This window comes from Chenopodium quinoa, unplaced genomic scaffold, assembly GCF_001683475.1.
Source record: "Chenopodium quinoa cultivar QQ74 unplaced genomic scaffold, ASM168347v1, whole genome shotgun sequence".
In the NCBI taxonomy this organism is placed as follows: Eukaryota; Viridiplantae; Streptophyta; class Magnoliopsida; order Caryophyllales; family Amaranthaceae; genus Chenopodium; species Chenopodium quinoa.
This window is the reverse complement of record NW_018743033.1, coordinates 2,100,633-2,124,258: the sequence shown is the minus strand read 5'-3', so window position 1 is coordinate 2,124,258 and position 23,626 is coordinate 2,100,633. Positions and strand designations below refer to the sequence as shown.

The window sequence follows — 23,626 nt, the reverse complement described above, 5'->3', positions numbered from 1 at the left end:
CGATACTCCATCCGGCTTTTGCCAGCCAAATATCGCAATTAAGGTCTTATTTTCTTCATCTTATATATTGATTATAGAGTATATATAGCTAAATGTTTAGGACTCACAAGTTTAGAGCTTTATTTACCACACTTTTTATTCACTTATATAATTATATTCTATGTCTAATAACTTCTAACAAAATAAGTTTAGATCAATGATCGTGTCAAACAACACTTTGTGTATCTTTAGCCTAATAAGTTCAAATAAGATAATTTCGAATATGATAATTAAAAGTTAATGTTAATTAATAAGACATTAAGTAAGTAATCATCAATCCAGAAAGAAGTATCAATATCTGACGAAACAAAATTGAAATACAATGGAATTCCACGTGAGGCAATTCCGAAAAACGAGCTATAACTTCCAATTCTGAATAATTCTTTATAATTGAATAGATTAATTATTAAAAATCCTTCAATATCACACTTTCATCGATTCAGATTGCGACACTGTTGTTCCCTTGCATGTGCCCCTCAAATTAATTCCCCCACCTTCTCTTTCTATTATTTTTGACACTCTTATTTAATTTCCCAACTTCCTCACTATATATATAATCTAACTTTAATTGAATTCAAACTTTCAAACATGCCAGAAAAACCCACAAAAGTAAATAAAAAGATTGAAAACATGCAAGAAAAAGTAAAACCCTCTTCTTCTTCAACTAAATGGGTCATCATTTATTCATCGAAACTCCGTTATTTCCTTAAAATGCGTCGGTTTTTCACTCAACCAAAAAAACCCACCAAGAAACAGGCTTTACCTTGTGAATTCGATCATCCTACTACCAACAAAGATGATATAAACGATGAATTATTAATAGAACCGAAAGCGGAGGAAGAAGAGGAGGTAGTTATGGAAGTAGAAAAGGATGATGGTGATCGGGCCGAGGGCGTGGTGCTGCAGACGGCGGTGAAGGAGCTTTTATTTGGGAAGTGGGAGGAAAAACAAAGCGCCGTTAAAAAGATAAAGTGTTTGGCGTCGGAAAGTGTTAAGATGAGAAAGTGTTTAGCTGAGTTGGGTGTTATTCCTCCTTTGGTTTCTATGGTTGATTCTGACGTTGTTTCTCGACGCTTGTTGGCTGTTCAAGCCTTGACTCACCTTGCTGATGGCACTTTCACGTATGTCTTCTTCTCTTTCATTTCTTCCTTAGGGTGGCATATATCATTTTCCGATTTTTATAACCTGTAACATAGATACTATTTTCATGATAATTTGAATGTTATTACTTGATGATTAACTTAGACATGATATTTATCTTCTTCTTAATTCTTAGTGAACTACTTAAATTTTGAACCTTACTCGATGATCAGGTAATTTAACATGTAACATGCTCCTTGATCGAGATGTTTGTCTAAAACCAAAACCCGAGTGGTGATTAGTTATGATGAATTGATAATAATTAGAATATAGTTTTAGTTTGTTGTGTATATGACCACAAATGATGGTATTGTAGATAACGAGAAATGATACGAAAAACTAAGCTAGGTGACATTCAGGTCATTATATATATTAACTTGACTAACTTATTATACTAATTGGGCTATTCATACTTGTAATGACAATGGAAAATGATAATTATCCAAAGTTGGAGCCAGTTGTGTAGCTTGAGAATATGACTAATGAAATAAGACATGGTAGTGCGCTTGCTCTATTTGGCCTCTTGTTTTATTTCCCTTTCCATTATTTGTTTCAAGAAGAAAGTGGGTGATTGGCTTTTAGTAGTCCTTTTTTATGTAGCCAAATTATAATTATGATGTGGGGTTTTATACATCTTGTTTTGAATGCTATTTTTGTTAATTTGCACTTTTCCATTGAAATGCGTAGTACATTCGAAGGATAATAGATGCTATCAAGAGAATTTAATTTCATTTTTTTTAATAACAAATAGAAATTGCAATATTTTTGGAGAGATATTCCATTACCATAACAATAAGCTCGTAATTTATTAATATTCCCTCCATCTCTTGAAATTGTTTGATGCTAATTTCATAATATTACTTCGTATAAGATCACAACTTTCAAATAAGATGGGTGTAATGTGTAAAATTACTCTAACTATGATCAAAAGTCACTCGGTTGAAATAGAAGTTATTTAACTATTTATTGATAAAGGTTGCTCTCTTTACAAAACTGCACTCCTTAAAAATAAATCACTTATAAAGTATAAAGGTAGTACATTACTTCTTATAGAAATTACCTGTAAAAAATCAATTCCCAACATAGAAACGATTACCAAAATAGGTTAAAAGTTCCTCTAAGGTCTCTTCACCTTAAAATTATAATTTTTAGTAAAGATAGTTTAAGTTCAGTATTACAATTAAATAAGTTCAGTTCAGCAAAAATAAGTTTGAATCAGTAAAAATAATTTTTATCTAGTGAAATTCAATTTTTTCAAAGAACAAATATCACTGAGAATCAGTAAAAATAAGTTTTAATCAATAAAATAAATTTCACTTTAATAAAAATAACTTTAATTCAACAAAAATAATTTCACTTGAGAAAAAATAAAGTGAAGAGAACAAGTTCTAATTTCTTTATTTATTTACATAACCCAAAGCCAAGCATTAAAATAAAGTTGATGTACATCCAAGTTTCACAAAAAAGGTGTTATAAGATTACCCAATAAAAACTCAATTTTGGGGATATTCCTCCGATTGTGTGATTAGCTTTCATCATCAAACATTAATTTGACACATTCAAAATTCTAATCCTATTGGTGAATATCGCATTAGATGATATAGTGGAAGTCCACCTAAATTACTACCAACTTAGTCTATATTGAAATAGAAGTTGCCTAATAATTGGTTAATTTTCTACTAACACTATCTTGTAGGCACTATGAGTAGGTGATGTCAGTATTAAACAAAATTAATTAGAGAACAAATCGACCATATACTATTATACTCCACCTTATAATCACCAAAATTTACTGACAAGTTAGGTAATGACAGTAATTTAGAGTTTAAATTAATTAGGGCTTCAATTAAGAGGTACGAAAATCAAAGTTTTTTAAAGTGGAAGTTTGTAGCACCGACGTACGAAACACATTTTTGCTAGGTTGTCAAGATATAAACTGATGAATAAACAAAGCACTAGTTTATATAGTGAAAATTCAAAGACACTTCGTTTGACTCCCTTTTTTCATATGTTTAGTAATGGTCGATAAATGATGTTGATACCACAAAGAATTTTGTACCACTAACATACAAATTGCATAATTGATGGTGAAAGAAGATATAGTTCATACTTTTCAATTATTGAGATTTATCTCATCTCTAAGTATAATACTTCGGAATAAATAGTCATGTATACGAGTATTTTTTTTTGAAATAACTATTGGTACTCCGTATGTGATTTGTGCATGCATGCGTAAAGATAGTTGTAATGGAAATAATGTATTGGTATTTGATATATAGTCTGTGTTATGTAAGTGATATTTTTAAGTTCAAGCTAGAATATACAGTCTCGATGTTTTAATTGATTGTGGTTGGAATTAATTAAAACCACAATCAATTTATAATTGAAAAAAATTTGTAAGAGAAATTTAATTGCAATTACTTCGTATCTAATTTCAATACACGACCTAGAAATTGATTTATTTTTTTTGACGAGACTAGAAATTGATATTTTGTTGATTAGTAAATAGGCTATAATTATTGCATTAGAAACAATAAAGTATAAATAAAGTATCTAAGCCCGTGAATTAAAGTTAATAATGTGTTTGAATGTTAACTATCTTAATCAGTTGATATGAGGCATTTAAAATCAGTGATTGAATTTCGTCTACATTGTCGGCTTTCATGACACAAAGATTTAAAGAGAGAATGAGATGAATTACTTAAGAGTAATGACAGGAACCGGAAGGTGCGGCTGCTGTCCACCAGAACCTAATGTAGTTGGACTAGTTGGGGTGGTGGAATGACACCCACCAGGCTGACAATTTGCACACTCCAACAAGCACATACATAATTATATCTATCATTCATACTTAACTAGTATCATTAAGTTAGGGCACTAATTAATTTAATCATTAATAACTTTATCATATGATGATGGGTCATTTGTGTACATGAATTTTCTGATCCTGATATCTTAAAGTCATTATATTATGGGCATCAAGTTGACTTAAAGAACAAAATATATATAATTCCAAGAAAGATCATACTATTTAACCGTCACACATGACCTTATATTATATTCCACACCAATATAATGGTTGTGGACTTAATGGTCCATTTCAATTATATAAGTTGATAATATTGTCTTAAAATATTAATTTCTATGTAGTAGATTAATGTAGGGTATAGATCCATCTTTTTGTTCACTTTTGTAGTTTTGTGGTGTTTAAAGCTTTTGGATTTGAATTTTGTCTCTTGTGTTTGGATTCTATTTTAATTACATCTTTGCTTTATTTTATTCCAAAAAAGCTCAAACCAATATACAAATATCCATTGATTTTAGGATTTGATGATAATAATAAAAAAAAATACTAAATATTGAAATTTAATTGAAATATATCAAACAAAAATTAGATCACACTTAACTTTTTAAACAATGATCATATACAAGTATTTGCATAATATACCGAACAAACACAAGGATAATAACAATTTACATTAAAAAAATTCCTCATAATTAGGATTATTCCTAAATAATTGATAAATAAAGATGGTTGAAACCTAGCTAGGATATATTATCATGAGCACTTTATTAGTTTTTAATTAAGGACTTAGGATTTTTTATTATTTATTTATTTATTTATTTTTGACAACTGCGTAAACCAACAATGCATGCAAATGATAGAAAACAATTAGTACTTATGACTTAGGACTTGAGACTCAAGTATATACATTAACCACACAAACATTTTTCCTATACAAGTCATGAATTTATTGATAATTTTGTCTTTATTAACTATCCAACATATTGTAGAATTGAAATTTTGAAGTGTATTGTAAGCAAGTATTAAGCTAGGGCATATATTGGGTTTAAAGGTCAAAGGACCTATTCTTTTGCAGGCATGCTAACGAATTTGAGTTGTATTTGCAGGAACAAAGCTCTAATATTAGAGGCAGGCATCTTAACAAAACTACCAACAAATATTGAAGAAATTGATGAACAATTTAGCCATGATTTTTCTCTACTACTCTTGTCCATATCTTCACTACTAAACTCTCAATTCCCTTTCAACCAATCCACACTTTTTTCGTTCTTACTAAAAGTTCTCCAATCAAAGATAACCTCCGAAAATTCAAAAGAAGCATGCCTTGGCACCCTACACAATCTCTCTACCATGTTGGAGAACTCAGGACCATTGATCTCAAATCGAGTCGTGGACATTCTCTTAAGCCTACTATCCTCGTCTAGGGAAATTATTTTGGAGCAAGCTCTAGCAACATTGGGAAACTTAGTGGTAACATTGATGGGCAAAAAGGCCTTAGAAGATAGCGCGATGATGCCAGAGAGTTTGATAGAGATACTAACATGGGATAACATGCCTAAATGTCAAGAGCTCTCAGCATATATATTAATGATCTTAGCTCACCAAAGCTCGAAACAAAGAGATAAGATGGCGAAATCAGGAATTGTACATACTTTGCTTGAACTTGCCTTGTTGGGGAGCCCTTTAGCTCAGAAAAGAGCCCTAAAATTGCTACAATGGTTCAAAGATGAGAGACAAGTTAGGGTTGGACCACATTCCGGACCACAAACAAGGTTCGTTACACAGGGTTCGCCAATGAGTGAAGGCGAAACTAGTGAAGGGAAGAGGTTGATGAAGAAGATGGTACAACAAAGCCTACATAAAAATATGGAGGTGATTACTAGAAGAGCAAATGCTACAGGGGAGACCTATAAGCTTAAGTCTTTGGTCATTAGTTCAAGTTCTAAGAGCTTGCCTTATTGATTAAGAGATTAATTTTCAAAGCGTTTTTAGTATGAAATTTTGGGATTCAACATTGCACATAGTTTTTAAAACCTCAGATCAGTTTGTTTCTCTTGCTCAGAGAAATTTAATAGAGGGCAGAGGTTATAGTTTAATTTTTTTTGAAGAGGACTTGTGTATTATTTTAGCTGTAAATTTGAATTGTTGATATGATCACAAAATTTAAAGTAAATTTTCTTCATTCTATGTTGCAAGTTTGCAACAGGTAGACTTAAGCTCTACAGTAATATTATATCCTCTATTATTGAAAATTAATAGCTAGCAATGCTTGTCATCCTGTCATGTATCACCATTACTTTGGCAAATAATGTGGAAGTAGTACCATGTCATAATATTATTGATCACTTTTGTTTTCTCACCAAAAATTAACAGTTGTGAACATTAATCCTTAAACCCATGGCCTTATATTGTAGAGTTGAAATTTAACCTAACACTCTAATCCTTACGTATAAATAAATAAATTAAAATCCAACAAATTAAGAAAGTCATGGGGAATGATTAAAAGTGTTTATATTTTAAAATCAATGAAAACAACATCTATAAGTCTATAACGGGTTTGGTGAAATTAGCTGTCAATAATGTTAGATCAGTTGCAAGTTTTAGTTTGGATCATAAAACATGTCAGATGATTACTACTCCTTCCGTTTCGTATTAATCGCAACACTAGGGTGTTCATAAAGTTTAAGAAAATTTATAGGGTTAGGGTCTAAAAGAGGTGTCTTTTTTTGTTTTTTATTTATTTATTTTTTTTACAGTTCCTATTTTCCTATTTTGGAGATCCAAAGTTTTGTTCTTGTTTTTGTTTTTGGATAGTATGTAAAGACTATTATGTCCTCATTATTTTTAACTTTATTCATTGAACTTCCTAATTTACCGTCAAATTATCCACTTGCCTTGTACTTTTTTCTACTTTCTCTCTCTAACTTTTGTCTATAATTGAACTTTTCACTTTTTTCTCCTTAAATTATTCAATTGCCTTGTACTTTTGTCTAAATTTTTTTCCACTTTCTCCTCTCATTTCTTAAATACCGTGAAAAAACGCAAACATGAACTATATATTGGGACGGAGGGAATATAACGTATTGTTGGTAGGAGAGAAAAATAATAAAAAAAGTAGTATAAGTGGGGTCGGTAGTAAAGAGAAATAATACAATATTGTGAGAGTGGGGTTAGTGGGAGAGAAAAATTATAAAATAATGGTGGGTACTTTCCAAATATAGTAGTGTTACTATTAATATGAAACAGATGTAAAAGCAAAGTGTAGCGATTAATACGAAACAGAGGGAGTAACTAATATAGAATCGGGTTCGATTAAGAATACATGTTACCAATTTCATCCATTAATCGAGTATGAATCGAAGTCAGGTCCGTTTTTAACAACTACTTTGTATAAAATTTTCAAAAGAACTTGTGACCCTAAATGAGAATAGCACAGGACACGAGCGTTATCCGAGCTCCCAAATAGTTGGGGGTATGCAAAACTATTGAAGTGAACCAACCTTAATTTTCACATAAAAATGGCGGACACTTTGTTAGGACCTTCCCCTTCACTCTCTCTCCTTTGCAATCCTTTACCTTTCCTACCTTCTTCGTTCCACTTCAAATCCACCATTTCTAGCAATCCCACTAGATTCAAATGCACTTTCTCTTCTAATTCTCAATCTCCTCTATTAATGGCTTCCTCTTCAACTTCTCCTTCTCCTTCCCAATCTTCTACCACTTCTCCACCTTCTCTACTTGTTTTTTCTGGTAAGTTTTCTCTCCCCTTCTCTCTTTGTAGTTTATTTAATACTTCTTGTGACGGGATTTATAGATACGTTGATCGTGTAATTTGAACTAGTAATGTGATATTTGGATTGATTGATGGAGTATATAGTTATTGCGCTTTGCAATGTTATCTTGCTTTATTACAGTGGATGTAATGTTTAATTTGATATATGATTGAAATTTGCCGCGAAATTTGTGGGATTTGTGTGATTATAGTTATTGATGTATGACCCATTTTCAAATTATTGGAATTGAGAAGGGAATGAGAGTGTAGGAGACTCACTAGTGTTATAAAAATTTGTATATATATGCTGAAATTTTGAGAAAATTCAGCTTCTCAAAGGTTTTATTGTATGCTTTTATCGTCGAGGATCGATTTGTAACATTCCTAATTTTACCACTTTGGTTGATGGTGTTGTGTGTTGTTGGTGTAATAGTGTTGGGTCGATTGAGGAAAAGAATGCAGTATGCACCCTTATTATCTGTTCGCTTCATTTAGTTTTTTAATTATGTATCCTTAGTCCCTTGAAAGTTAAAAGTTTCAGTGCACTATTATAAGCCGATATTGACTCCTAATGCGAATTTTGCTTATTTGGTTTGTTTGAATACTTGTGCAATGACTGGCAATTTTTGAATGGTTTGCCTAGTCTTAAGATACTTGCTTTGGAATGGAGTATTGTGAATTGTGAACTTCTCAAGTCAAGACTAATTTTATAAGGAGTGTTACTTAGGAAGTAATGAATTTCTCCCAAATCCTGGCAATTACGAGTGATGAACAAAAAGAGGTTTGGAGCAACATTTTACTAGTCCAAGCCTCTAATGGGGGTATTTGATTGAGGATTGGAAGAGAGGTTTGTTGGTCATTTTACACAATAAAGTTGTTATCAAATTACATCTATTAACCAAACCCTTCTGCACAAACAACTAATATAATCAGCTAATACAACAAGTTATGTACTACTAATTGCCAAACAGGGCCAATTTTGTTTGTTTACTGTAAAGCTAGTTGATCCTGTGTAGTAGTCATTTCTTGTTTTTGTTGATATACAAGTACTTCAATGCATCACCTTATGTAGTAATTTGCTAAAACACTGTCTGATTATACCTTGCTGGCTAGAAGAAAAATTTTCGAAGGTTGGCATACTAAAAGGCATTTATATGTCTTACTGATGCAACTTCCTGCTCTTACAAGACCTAGTATAACTTTGCTATTCCACAACCTTCAGCAGCTTTAGCTTTACCCTATACCCTTCAATCGATCATCTAGTGTTCTGCTTTCATTCCTAGTGGCAAAAGGTACTAATTACCATTGAATCAGTTGAAGTATGATTTAATGAGAAAATGCATTTTGTGAATTTTTTTGTCCACAATAGTGAATGGATGTCCAAGGTAACATAGAAGTAGCTGCATATCAAGTAAACACTTTTAATTAGAGTGATACTGATAATGAAATGCATTTAAGTTTTGTCTTATATGATTGTGAGTGTTCGGGTCAATATATAATTTTATTATCCTGACTAGTTAAAACCATAAATGTGTGAGCTTTCTGATGTCATTGTACTTTGTATGGCTCAAAGACTGTTAGGGATTTTTTGAATCATAAATATACAGCTACACCTAGTTTAGATCGTGCACGCAAACACGTTTACGAATTACTTGACTGTTGAACATTAGTTTTTGTCTGAACATGGCTACTGGTATAAAGTTGAGCTTTTTCTGCTGATTTTGAGGGTTCTTGCTCTTTAACATTAGTGCTATTGCAGTGTTTTCAGTTCTAATGCAGTTGGCTATCTATCTATTTTGTCGAAAGTCACATTATCAAGTATTTTACATCAAGACTTTTGTGGCCAACAAAATTCATCTTTTGCCTGCCCATCTTCCACATAGTTGAAGGGAGTTTGAATTAATAGATTTTCAACTTTAGACAGTAAAAATCTATTATCAAATACCCTTCTAAGCTGTCACTCAGTTTTATTTTTTGTGATATAGTACGAAGATGGTTGTCTTGTATATCAATAGTTTCATGAAATTATCCGCTTTTTTATTTTATATATAAGGTGAATGTTAAAGGACTTACTTGCAATTGTAGGGGTTTAGCTTGTGTACATCTTAACAACCTTATCCTATCCTAGTTGGGAGCCTTACTATATGCATTAGGGTTAATGCTATCATATATTCATATGTTACTTCTGTACATATTTGATGTGTACATGTTTGTCCGTTAAATGTTTGCTTCTTCTTAAATGTCGTTTGTTACCCCTTTCATTGTCTTTTGAAATGCTGTAGGGGGCACTGCCTTTAATGGGGTAGTGGAGGAGCTGAAAAAGCTGACAACTCGTGTTGCACATGTTCTTCCTGTTTCTGATGATGGAGGAAGTACAGCTGAGATCGTCCGTGTGCTTGGTATGGTATTCAGCTCATAGCTGCAATTATTCCAAGTTGTTATATTCCTATTCCAAGTGAGATTTTTACTTGTAAAGTGAATATTTAATCCATTAGATTCAATCTAGAATCTTGAGGTTCAGCGTATGGTCGCCATTTGTTTGTGAAACAGTAACTTATGCTAATTAATTTACAAGATCAAGTAAAATGTCCTATTAAGTCCCATAAAGGAGAAAAAAGAGTCTGATTGTGTTTGTGTATCAAGATTTGAGGTCAAAGAAAGATCGGTAAACTCCCAGCATGCCCATATTTCGGCATGTTCTTTTATGTGATTAGCAGTGTATACATGTAATGTGATAAGTAAAATGAGTTGATGTTGGGTAATGGTTGCTTGTATAATGATGAAATTATGTCTATACTCGTCAAATCATTATCTCTCTTATGTTAAGATAAGGTATTTGAATTGTGAAGGTGGTCCAGCCGTTGGAGACATAAGATCAAGATGTTTGAGGCTCTCTGACGAAAGTACTGCAGAGGCTCTTGCTGTTAGACAATTATTAGGTCACCGTTTAGCTCTACATGCTAAAGATGCAAAATCAGAATGGTATGATGGATAGTTGCTCAGTAGAATCATCAGCTATGATGCAAGTTATTTCTCTTGCTAATGCATTTCTTATTATCAGTTATAACTGATATTAATTCATAAACAGTGTCTTGTTGAAATTCCTAAGCCTTTGATTTACGCCAATATGATTGCTTCATATTGTTATAGCTGATAAACTGAACATCTACGTTTTTTAGAATAAATCCTTTACTTCTTTATGTTTTCTTTGTTTTGTCTTCGGCAACCTGACTTTAGTGCCTTCTAGTATTCTGCAATTTAGTGGCTGTCTATTATACACAGGTTCTCTTGTTTTATTTTGAAGTCAATCTCAATTATTTTCTTGGAGCTTAATAGAGCAATAAATATGCTAATTGAAGTATTTGACAGGTATGACATTGTTGAAGGGGAGCATTCACTATGGGAGGAAGTATCAGTACCATATAGGGAAACAATTCGAGCCTTTCTAGTTTACTTTCAGCAACAGGTAGAATGAATGCTTATCTACACAACCTTATTCAGAAATTAGTTCTTAACTGAGGTTGGCAATTGCCTCCAATCCTGTAGGTAGCCCATGAAACTTGGGAGATGGGAATCCTAATCAGTCTCTTTTATTTTTTCTTCTAAGAAGTTTAAAAGTCGAAAGGTTGTTTTACCATACACCCCCCCCCTCCCCCCGGTGCGGTGCCCCACCTCTTTCAATTCACAAGTTCCCATGATCCATTTCACTTTCTATGTTCTCACTGGCAGGGCATATATTTAATATTGAAGTGCGAAGGTGAAGAATTATTGCTATAGTTATAAAATACATAGAGGACATTGCATTTGGTATATTATATCACCAGGGGAAACAGTTCTACTGAGTACAGAGTTATATTTTATTTTGTCTGTTAGAACACCATGCTTCAGCTAGAAACTCAGTTTCCGAATTGTAGGTATTTTGAAATTGAATCTGTCTGTATAATATTCGAATGAAATACACATTTCTTTTTTTTTTTTTTTGATATTATTGAAAACTATTATAATAGAAATGATCCCATTGTATTTTCTTTTTTGGTAAAAGAGTATAATAACTTCTTAAGGGACATTACTAAAGTGATCTATGAGAAAATAAATAACATAATATTGGTTTGATGATTTAATTGCATCAATACTACTATCTTCTATGAATTTCCTTAATTTGTTAATTTATTTATTTTTCATAAATTTCTCTTTCTTCATCTATTCCAACAAAAATGGTGTTAATAGTAAAAACACAACCCATGTATAAGAGTAAACATAGCTGTACTTAGAGTTTCTTTGACATGATGTCTAGTGTGTGATAATTTTATTGTCTGTCGAAATGATGTATTGTTCATGCCACTTCATATCCCTGACGTTGGTAAATATGTGGATATTACATTTGATTTGTTTAATTTCTCTGTAGCACCTTTGCTGTTTTGTCAAAGTTTTCTGATGACACACATTGATGTAGTTGTTTATTTATATTTTAATGATGATACAGTTTCAAATTTCTTAAAATATGTTTGCAGATTCTCATGAGATCTGAAGCGAAATTCTGTTTCAGCAATGGCAGGTACAAGTTTCACTTTAGTAATGACATAGATTCTTAAGCTTTCTTCTGTTCAGTATCTGCAGGTACAGCATGGCAACTGGTGGTTTATGTTTTTAGTTGATCCATATGATATTTTACTCAGCCAAATTTGTTTGCTGCAGCATTGGAAATTTTTTCTTCGCGGGAGCCCGGATATTCTTCCAGTCACTAGAGTCAGCAATATTTTTGTTTTCACGTGTATCAGAGATTCCTAAAGAAAGTCTTGTTCTCCCAGTCATATCCACCAATGACAGATTGACACTGGGATGTGAGCTGTGGGTATGATCATAATAAATGCTTGGTTTTTTTTTTTTCCTAGTGTTACATGATTTCCTCATTTTGTATCGAGGATCTCCTCTCTGTTGGATTTGTCGCATGAATTGAGTTGCTCTACTTGCATTTTTGGTGGGCCTAGTGTAAATTTGAGCATTGTTGTTTCTACAAAGCATAAATGCCTGCGATTGGCTAAGGGTACACAATTGTAATTATACAAGGAGTCCTAATTCCTGAAGAAATAACTCAAGATACTTGAAAACTTAAAAAAGTTATATCCTATACCTGTTGATCAAGTTGGATATCTTTCATTGTGCTCTTGGTGATTTTATTTTTTATTTGGAAAAGCATTTTCTGGTAAATAATAATGAAGAGATAGCTGGGGTTGAATATGGCTTATAATAATCAATGAGATCATTATGTTGTTTGGTGAAGATCCTTGGTCTCATTATGGAAGATATTGGATACCTCTATCCCTTATAAATTTTTCTTTTTGAGTGAAGGGCTGTGTGACTGGGGAGTAAGTGGCCTTTAGGTTCGTCAGTTTTTGTTGTGATTCCTTAGGGTCTTTTTTAATTTTTAGTACAGGAACTGATCATTTCTTAAAAAAGAAAACAAAAATAGCTACTTCTAGAATTAATGTCGTTTTTCAGTGATCTGCTCCCATGGAGTCCCATCAATAATAAGCTCTTCAAATTCATCCATTTGTTCTCACTGTTATTTCTTTGTTTCATTTACTCTAACAGTCTAACCCATGCTTAGACAATAATCTGTTAGAAACCCATCTGTATCTTTGTGTACCTTTGAGAGTTTCAGGGGAATATATAGTATTCTACATGTAAAGTCCCTTTTTTAAATAATTACTTGTACAATCTTTCATATATACTTGTATATATATGATCTCATATGGTCTTATATTATGTCTACCCACCCTTTTCGAGTCTTTGGCCTTCCTTTTTTGCTGAGTATACGGGGGCAGGCATATGCTTGTTTTTGGACTGTGCCAGAATTCACTGGCACTTCGACATGTTTGTATGTCAAAGTAGTGAGAGTAAGAAAGTGACTGGCTAGACTGATAGAGCATTTCAAATACTGATTTAAAGTGATATCTACAGATTTATTGGAGGTGAGTTAAACAAGGCATTAATATGATCAATTTAAAACAGATTTAAAATAGTAAATATTCATTTGGAAGAATTGGAATTATGGTTTTATCTTAACAATACAAATCAAATAGCCTAATATCCTTATTGGTAGGCAATTTTTTTATTGGTCTACACAAAATTAATGTACGATCTATTGTCTTGTAGTATATTGGATATGGATTCTCTTGTGAATTTGCTGCTTCTTTTTTTTTTATTTATTATTATTATTTATTATTATTTTTTAACTCTCTGTTTGCTTGGAATGTAATTTGATCATTGGCAATTAATTTGTTTGTCATAATTGATGATGTTTGATGCTGTAATATGTATGCATTAACCTATAAGGTGTTGGTCCTTTTTAACATAAATTTTGCTCTATGGCTCTCTCTTTTTCTCATGTTTATTACAAGGATGGAAGAACAATTCGTGGTCAAAATGAAATATCTCATCCAACCAATGGACTAATGGATCCTGTAAATAAGGTATACAATGTTATTATGGGCAAACTGTTTCTTTTGTTTTTGGAAGTAGATGTGTGCTTTATTAAAATATGTAAAAAGCTTTATCTCAGTGATTGATCAATAAAATGTTTCAATCTTGCCCCTTCCAAAGAAAAAAGAAGAAAACAAAATTGTTAACCTAACAACCTTATATTGGTGGTCGGATGAATATGAAATTTGCTTTATTTATGATTTAGATAGATTTTTTGTCTCTACTTTAATTTCTGTCCCTTGTACAAATAGTTTGAAAACAGAAGAAGCTTTTGTTACATATGCTTAAGAAGCAGGACTGGCTCTTATCAAATGCTCGTCTCATCATTAATAAAATGTATACGCCAGAGATTTCTTTGTTTCTCAGTTCTCTGCACTTCAACCAAAATTAGCATTTTTTCTAGTTAACGGATTTTATATACAAATTGACCTGAATACCTAGACAGAATATCTTAAGAATAAACAGAAGACATACAACGTCAAATAGGCGAGGTTTAGTTAATTTGCGGTCTTGGTTTGATACATTAAGCCAATTAAGGCAGTATTCTTGATGTCTGATAGCACTGGACTTAATTTATTAAAATGCTTATACAGAGAAAGCTGCTGAAAATACCTACTGTAAAAAGTCATGATTAATTTTTTCTGCTATAGAAGACTGCCTAAAACTTATTTTTGTCAACTACTGTTATTTGTGAATAGAATTACTGCTCTGTTCAAGCACTTCCATCAAGAATAAAGCGAGTATTCTACATGTCAAGTGAGGGGCAAAATTTGTTGCATGAGGTAACTGCTACTCTTATTCTACTACATTGCCTGCTTATGAAGGGGATTTCATGTTGGTTCACGGTGATTGGTTCTCAATTTCCATATGATAAACTTTGTGCATCTTTTTATAAAATCTCCCACCCTGACACAAATACACAATTTCTTCAATCTGTGATTGAAACTGTTGTCGACATTCAATTATCCCTGTTTTACATTATTTTGACTAAAAGATTTAACTACTTTGCTGTTAACTTTTGATATTCAACTATTTGCTGAAATGGAAATGATTTTTTTTTTCCAGTAATTTTTTATTATAAGTGGGTCATGCATATCTGAACCATGGAAGTGCAAGGATTTTACTATTGTAATGATATTTACTTGGTATAGGGCAGGTCTTCCCTCCACCAAATCCAGCTGTCCTCGACCAGTTACACAGTGTTAATTGTATCGTTTATGCCATGGGATCTCTTTTTACATCCATCTGCCCTTCATTGGTAAATTATTTACATAAGCTTCAGCTTGTTTGTGATATACTGTCCATTTTAATAACTTAATATACACATACAATTGCATTTTACTGCTGGTCAGTTTGTGGTATTATGTGTTCCAAGTTTCTCATTCAGTATGTATTAAATGCATAGCTGGAGTAAGCCAGAACATGGAGAATCTGCTGCATGTTGCCTCACAATTGAATTTGCGTGATTCCACAATTGATTAAGAACCATGTGTGAGCTTACATGATGCTAACAAATTGTGTCTTGACCAAAAGAATGTCTGATTTTTTTAATGTTATTGTCAGTTCTTACATGGTGTAATCTTTAACTTCCACAAAATGTGGTGGTATATTGGCTCATTTTTTTTGCTTTTTATTTGGTTCCAAGTTCCAACTACATGGAATTCTTGTTGCATTTACCATCTTTCTTTTTTATAAAGTTGGGATGGTGGCTACGATGCTGACAGTCAGCTGTTAATGAACTCACTGATGATACTGATTATTTTATATTAAACATGTAGTCTTTTCTTGGTAAAAAGGACACTAAAAGTCCAGTATATACAATAATTTCCTGTTTCAATGAAAATGCCAGAAAAAGAAGCAATATTCTGCATGGTTATTCTCTTATATGCTGTTGATGACTTTATTTTTAATTTTGGTGTCAGCTTTCTGATCTCTTCTCTTATATCAGGCATTGCTTTATGTAGGTTTTGAATGGGATAGGGGAAATCATTTCCTCAAGGGCTTGTCCTAAGGTATGATTTATCTCAGAATTGATACCTCTTACAACTTGCAGTAATGCAAGAAATCAATGCTTGTGGTTGTGAGATTTTCTGATTAAAGCATTTGCAGTATCCCCCTCCTCCCCCCCCCCCCCACAAGTATTGGTCTATTGGAGTGCTTAACTGTTGATGCTGGCTGTACGTTTTGGTTTAGGTGCTGAATTTTGTTATTTGTGTGCAGATACTTTTGTTAAATGGGACACATGATCGAGAAACAAGTGGATTCTCAGCTTCATGCTTTGTGACTGCAATCACTGATGCTCTAAATAGAACTTATGGAAATTCCAAATATTGCCTTAATAATCTTGTAAGTGTGTGAATGTGTTATACAACATTATTGCATATTATCTTCTCTTGCTTAATCATTCTTTGGTGAAAGTCAAAAGGATGAACCTTACGTATAATTGTTGATCCTTATTTATTTTGTGGTATTAGTACAAGCTCTGTCAATAGGTTTATTTTAAGTTGTTCAACCTTTTCGGTTTGCATATGGCTGCTGTCTAAATTTTGGGTTTCCATCATGGGACTAGGTAGGGTGTTACTAATAGTGAGAGTTGCCACTAAAACTTAATTTTTTCAAGAACTGATTAACTAGGAGAAGTTGGATACTCATATGATATCATGGGACTATGTGGGATTTTACAGAATAATAGGAGATTCCTCTTAAGTTTCATTGTTTTCACTTAAGCTTTGACCAAATTAATATGATAAAAATTACCAAAACTTCCATACTGAGATATTTTCAAATACATGATTATATGCATGTAACAAACTTTCTCTTATATGGTAAGTCTTGAATGTTCTACAAGGTTGTTTTGATCGGATGACTGTGACATTACTATTTGAGAATTAAAATAATTGTTCTGCAGACCCTTGTCACACCTCATCTTGACCAACCATGTCTTTCCCTCAACTTAAAGGAGCATTTGTGTAGGATTTTCATTGATATGAAGTTCTGAACCTTTTCTTGAACAAATTTTTCTCAGTGAGATAAGTATAAAAAAGATTGTTCCCTATAAGTTTGTGGTATCATTTCCATACGGTATCTGTGTTGGTTGAAGAAAATGAAATAAAAATATGAAATTGTGAACAAAAAGAAATTATTTAAAATTTCACTTAGAAGTTCTTGTTCAGTCCTGCTTGATTGGAATCATATATGTTTTCTGAAAGTTCATTTTTGCTGGACGTTAAAATAAACACAAATATGATGTTTTTGGTTCAAAAGTGACTACTTGATCTATAACAACCTACAATTATTTATGTAATATATGATCATATACCCTTGAAAGTACTCCCTTGTAATAATATTGGTTCTTTTGTGCAGCCAAGTGCTTATGTAAATACAATTTTGGTGCCCAAAAATGGTAAAATCCCAGTGGATTTAAATGCCTTGAAGGACCAAGGTATATTAAATGTGGTAAGCTATCTTATATTATTAGAGCATCTTGCAATGAGCACTGAGCACTATGCAAGCACTAAGCAGATTATAGCATTTAAAGTGGGCTCACCTGCAATTAACTGGTTTCTAATTGATATTTCTCCCTCTCCCTCTCCCCCTCCCCCTCATTCTCCCTGCCCCCCAAAAGATGAAGGTGCTTCAAAATCTTGCACACATATGAAGAAGCTGTCCCAGAGTTTATTATGAGTAGATTATTTATCTGAGAGATTTTCAAGATTTGAAAATTCATTGATTTAGATGATACTGTGTGTCATCACATAGTGGGCACCTATCATCAAAGTTGTTTTACCTTTTTTTCTAGCTGCAATATCTTTGCTATTTGCCTCTCCTTTATAGAAGCTGGAAACACTATTTACAGCGAACACTTCCTCCATCAGGAAAAATTAGCTACATATACGTTTTTTTTTTTTTATATGTCCGTAAAATTCCATTTTTTTGCAAAACAGTTGAAGTTTTAAATTACTCTAGAAGATGGTCTTTAAAATATTGAATAGTAGAGAGTGTAAGGATATTCCGAGTATAATAAAAGTTCTTTTAATTGTGTCTTATCCTAAATTACTCCCTCCTTCCCCATTTGTTTGCCCCATTGGGGGTTTTTTTTTTTTTACTGTTTTAATTTTTGGTTGGGTGTAGTTAATGAGACACAAAATTAGTGGGACCAATGTTGTGAAAGTGAAAGGAGTATCAGGAAAACTCAAAAGGGACAGTCCAAAAAAGAAAGTAGGGTAAACGAAAAGAGACGGAGTATGAGTAAAGGGATAATGTGCCTCTATATTGAATAGAATAATTTTGTAAAATTGATTCTGAGTATATGAGGATCCATCACAAATCCATAATACATTGTTTATCATTACTCTATAGCAGGCGACATCTATCTTGCAAAGGTTGCCTTAATGGTGCAGGTTTATGCAGGAAATTTAATCATGAGAAAAATGTTATTATGTGTGGAGTAGTTTAATTTTTTTTGGAGTGGTATGGAGCTTTGTTGGCTCACGGAATCCAAATTACTTTTGCCAGTGCACTTGTATATTAATTGTACATTTATCATCCTGTTTTGCAAAATTGAGGGTTCGAGTCGAGGGTAGCTGTAAGCATGCCAATTACTCATATTTGTTATTGGCTATTGCTGGAATCTGTTTACCTTAAGATCTCTTGCGCAATCCTAGCTTAGGTTTTTATCCTTTCTTTTTTGGCAGGTCACCGTTGATTCATTGGAGGATCCAAAAGTTGGTATAACCTTTGACCCCAACTCATTAATTCAAACATTGGCTGATATACTGAGGCCCTAGCTCAATGTTATGGGAAGTAACATTTAACCCCATTAGTTGGAGGGCTTACTGAGGCATGTATCATTCATCATGAGATTTATAGTTTTATCAAGTCGATGAAAAATAGTTTGCTCATTTCATGTTCAGTGACTCTGCTGATATATCTTTGATCATGACTAATATTTAGGTTGCTATGGCATTGTTTGAGCTGCAAGTTGCTATATTTTGGCATTCAGAGGCAGGGACTTTATTTTTTGGTATGCATTTGAGTGAGAAGCTTTTAGAGAAGGATGAATATATTTTTTGCTGTCCCAGATTTTAACTTGTACGGGTAACAGCTAATCTGGGATCGTCTGAGGAACTGGCAAGCTGTATTGCAACTTTGCAAGCAGTGAGCCAGTGTATCTGCAACACTGTATAGGCTATTCCACGGGAAAAGTGCAACTTTATAAAGTACCATTTGTTGTAATTAGGATGTTCATTCTTTACCTAGAATTCTCATTTACCCTTGATCATCTCTCATTTACCTAGAATTCTTGATGCAAGCTATTAGTTTGCTTGATAGTTGATACGGAGTATATTTGCATAAATGCTCAATTCAGTGATAGGTGATTGTCCTTTGTTTCTCAGTCGATGTAGTTGAATTAGTATGATGGTGTCAAGACGAGAAAGTCTTAATACATCATTGTTAGACACAAACAAATAATACATAACAAAGACAATTTTGTAATAATGACATTTTGAGAGTACTATCGAGAGGCAAAATTTCCAATAGTAAAAAAGACATTCTTAGAAGTACTTAAAAAAATATCTGAGTAGTACTATTAGGTCTTCTAGTAGTATGAAAGGCTGTTATGTAATTTTGCTTGTGTCTAACAGTGATGTATTAGGACTTCCTCGTGTCAAGACTAGAGAAATATTGGAGTTTGGGCATTGTAATAAGACATGTGTTTAATGTTTATATACATGCATAAGGTCCTAAAATGTAATTAAAAAATGCAATTGTATGTAGTTGCATTTTTTATATCCAATGACAAACTTGTACTCTTAAATAATTACGATTTTTTATGGTAATGACTTGCTTTACCATTTTTTTTTTTTTGGAAAAATGGAAGTAAATAATCTCACCTTTTACTGGTCTTCCCAGAACAATCCTACCTTTACCCCTAATCTTCACCTAACAATCCTTATGACCTGTAACCTGTTAAACAAGTTTTTTTTTTTTTTTTTTTTTTTTTTTTTAAATCTCTTTCCTTCCATAGTTGGAACATTCCACATCTGCCTTGGAATGAGGGAAGCATGAACTGACAAAAGGAGAACAAAAAGCTTCATATTCAGAGGACAAGTTTACAAGAAATAGTTTGAGAATAAACCAAGTTTACAGGCACAAAAATATACACCCTTAAATACTCATATTTAAGTACTGACTCGTTTCCCGCTGCTTGGGTTTGTCTTGGTGCAGAGAATTTTGCGTCCCTTTGCACGTCTACACTTTAACACAGCTCTTCCACTAGTGGTGCTCATTCTCAGTCGAAAACCATGTGTCCGAGCCAATGACTTCCTAGATCTGTTCCTCTTGGTTTGACAAAGAGCTGCCTTCCCAGCCCTCACCACGAATCGGTGGCATCTATCAGTACCTACTCCAACGTTTGATGCTAAGTCCAATCCCAAGGACAATCCTGTAATTAACAAAAAGACATTCACAGTAAATCATCCCATTGAATGCAGGCTAATCAGGGATGTGCAAATATTCCATAAAAATTGACATTAACAGTGTAATTCTAAGCAAACTTTGGTCAATTGAGTATTTGAACATTCACTACTAAACCATCGTTTGTGCAAACAGAGAAGCTAATCAATGTGTCACTTCATTTATACAGTTCCAAAAGGCGAAAGCAGACTAGAGAGGTCGAGCTCTTAAACGCTGCTTTAACTTTCCTTATGTCCTAAATGAACCTTCTTATGTACTCGGTACCTCCTTAAGTATCAAAATAATTTATACCTTCATACAGCTATTAGCAACTTGGAAGCAATTTTCTTTTGGGAAAAGATGGCAATTGTTTCTAAGCCTGTCTGAAAACAACACACTAAATTCATCAAATTGGAAACATTGAGATTGATCCAATTGGAAGAGATAATGGATCTGTTATATAAATGAATACTAATACACTAAATTTTCCTCCACAGACAACCTTTTTCTAAGTAGGGTGTGTAATGCAGAAGATTTGTCTGGTATAGCTGAGCTTCCTAGTTAGCTGCCTGTGAGGTTGATACTGAACCATCTCTGGTGGTAAGTAGGACTGTAGAAAACATTTGTTTAGTAAACAAAGAAATCAAATTTCGAGCATCTAAGAAGCCGATCCATACAAACTTTGACATTCACTAAGCAATCACATATTTTTTGTTCCATGAATGAATTGATCTGAAGATGTTTCCTGACCGGCTGGGACACCAGACATCCACCAAGGAACTTACCTCAGAGGTGTCCCTTGAGGAACAGGATCTCAAACAAATATGCTATAATAGCGATTTTCATCCAAGCAAAATGATCAATTGAGGAAAACTCACAAGTCACAACAAAATGCCTCTTTCAAACATACAGTATCATCAAATAAGCCTGTAAACTGATGAATGTGACTATAAGAGTAGTTGATACTTCAGAAGGATTGCATTGCTATTCAAAATTTTGATTGCAACCTGTATTACATTATTACCCAAACTAAGTCCTTCAAAACTTATTATACGACACTCAATCACATCAAATTCATCCAAGAAGAAGGCCATACTCTATCCATCCTATCTACACTAATAAGCAAATAGTAGCTTAATTTTCATCTTATCTTCTATTATCAATTGCAAGAGAAAAAAATGCAATTAATAACCAAAAAAGATGGTTAATTTTCATCTTATCTTCTATTATCTTGTGCATTGCCTAATTCATCGTTTCAAAGTACCCAAAAAAATCATAATAATATCACACTTGCATTACTACATTTTAGGCTAAACCTGTTAAACACACAAAGGTAAATAGCACCTAATTCTCACTATGTGTTATACTTCATATCTTGTTGGTGTAGAGAGAATCACAAATGGCAATGATGTGGACGAGATTCAAGCTTCGATACTACACTAAACTATACCAACTATGCTAGCTGACATCGACTCAACAATACATAAAAAATTACACGCAATTCCCAATCCACAAACAAAAGCGCCCAAAAAAATTTACATACCCATTTAACAAATTATTGGTTAATTGAAACAAATTATAATTAGAAGTGCAAAATAATTAAGAAAAGGCAAGTAAAAACACCTGAAAAAGAGGAAGAGAGAGAAGATGAAGGAGCCAAAAAAGAGCAATGGAGTGACCCAGAACGAGTTGAACCGCCATTAAAGGAAACACCTTTAGTGGGTATTCTTGAACCAGTGAGAAAAGTGAGGGAAGCTGAAGGAGTAATCTTGGTTATGGCCGCTCCTGCACCAGTTGATAGCAATGAAAGCGTCGCCATTTTTGCTATCTCCTTTTTCTTGTTATTGAATTGAAATTTCTAAGTTTCTTATCTTTGCAAGGAGTAAGGATTGTGAAGAGGGAACCTTATCGAGTCTATTATTGCTGGGCTCTGATAAATTTTGTGCTATTGGGCCAATTTTGAAATGGGTTACAATGTGATGGTATAGTCATGTTGGTGTAATTTCTACACACGAATTTTTAGCTACACACTTGTGCAGTTAAGCTAGCTACAACAACCACATATATGAACATATAGTACTTCAAAAACAAACATAAGTTTTTTCAACCCTTCTTTATATTTACCTCTCTCTCTTTTTCTTCCGTACCTCCATTAATTTTCTCTCTCCTCTTTTTTTTTTTTTTTTTTTTTTTCCTTTCCTTATAAGTAAATTTTCTTTCTTACCTCACTTTCCTTCAATCTTTAAACTTCTTCATCCTCCTACTTTGGATATTCTCCAATTCCTCACCATTGTAGCATTCTCCATCATCTTCGTCGCGATCATCACCATTTTCTTTTTCCTTTGTTTTCTACATTATTATGGATTTGGTTGCTATTCAAAAGAGATCATCAATACAGGTTGATTTTTGTGTTGTTGATTATTAATTAGTTTTAACTATGTTAGATTTGGGCTGAATTTGTAATTGATTTTTTTGATTTTATAATTGGTGAATTTCAATTTAAGGAATTTGATGAATTTCAATTGACTTTTTGATGAATCTAGTGAATTAGACTATTTCAACTGAATTTTTTAATTTTTTATGAATATTAATTTAATTAATGAGTTTTTGTGATGAACTATTGAGTTGTTGCATCTTTAATTTGTTTGTTATTATGAATTTTGATTTTTTTAATTGAGTTGCTAATATTTGTGTATAATTTTTGGGAAAAAAATGAACACGGTGTACTTTCAAATTAAACATTTAGTACAATAAAAATGAACATTTATTACATAAAACTGAAAATATTTTAATGATTTATTTTATCTTTATTTTCCCTTAATAATTATATACAATGAATTTGAATTTATATGGATATAAGAAAATCATGTTCATTTTTAATTACTAAATGTTCATAATTTTTTTTCACGTGTTCATTTTTTTTATTACTA

The 23,626-nt window shown here is 32.7% G+C and overlaps 3 protein-coding genes across 7 annotated transcripts; 2 read left to right on the top strand and 1 right to left on the bottom strand.

Annotated features, from left to right (window-relative positions):
• The first annotated feature begins 449 nt into the window (after window positions 1-449).
• On the top strand, window positions 450-6,315 carry LOC110730573. The gene is made up of 2 exons (XM_021910398.1): window positions 450-1,160; window positions 5,092-6,315. The coding sequence occupies exons 1-2, from the start codon at window positions 628-630 to the stop codon at window positions 5,945-5,947; spliced, it is 1,389 nt and encodes a 462-aa protein (XP_021766090.1). The 5' UTR covers window positions 450-627; the 3' UTR covers window positions 5,948-6,315.
• Window positions 6,316-6,480: 165 nt separating this feature from the next.
• Window positions 6,481-19,635, top strand: LOC110730571 (uncharacterized protein YNL011C-like). Of its 5 annotated transcripts, none has more exons than XR_002513090.1 (14): window positions 6,481-7,735; window positions 10,040-10,156; window positions 10,607-10,739; window positions 11,127-11,223; window positions 12,269-12,312; window positions 12,453-12,609; window positions 14,159-14,230; window positions 14,939-15,022; window positions 15,397-15,498; window positions 16,205-16,252; window positions 16,461-16,586; window positions 17,604-17,696; window positions 18,935-19,080; window positions 19,194-19,635. XR_002513090.1 is itself a non-coding variant. In XM_021910394.1 (13 exons), the coding sequence occupies exons 1-13, from the start codon at window positions 7,504-7,506 to the stop codon at window positions 18,943-18,945; spliced, it is 1,302 nt and encodes a 433-aa protein (XP_021766086.1). In that variant the 5' UTR covers window positions 6,481-7,503; the 3' UTR covers window positions 18,946-19,635. The 5 variants fall into 5 exon arrangements, 3 of the variants coding, with proteins under 3 accessions (XP_021766086.1, XP_021766085.1, XP_021766087.1); XR_002513091.1 differs by having other exon boundaries at window positions 18,935-19,084; XM_021910394.1 differs by having other exon boundaries at window positions 17,604-17,682; window positions 18,935-19,635.
• A 676-nt stretch (window positions 19,636-20,311) lies between these two features.
• LOC110730572 (50S ribosomal protein L34, chloroplastic-like) lies at window positions 20,312-22,595 on the bottom strand. Its single transcript, XM_021910397.1, has 2 exons — window positions 22,320-22,595; window positions 20,312-20,685 (listed from the first exon to the last, which is right to left on the bottom strand). The coding sequence occupies exons 1-2, from the start codon at window positions 22,513-22,515 to the stop codon at window positions 20,423-20,425; spliced, it is 459 nt and encodes a 152-aa protein (XP_021766089.1). The 5' UTR covers window positions 22,516-22,595; the 3' UTR covers window positions 20,312-20,422.
• Window positions 22,596-23,626: the final 1,031 nt, after the last annotated feature.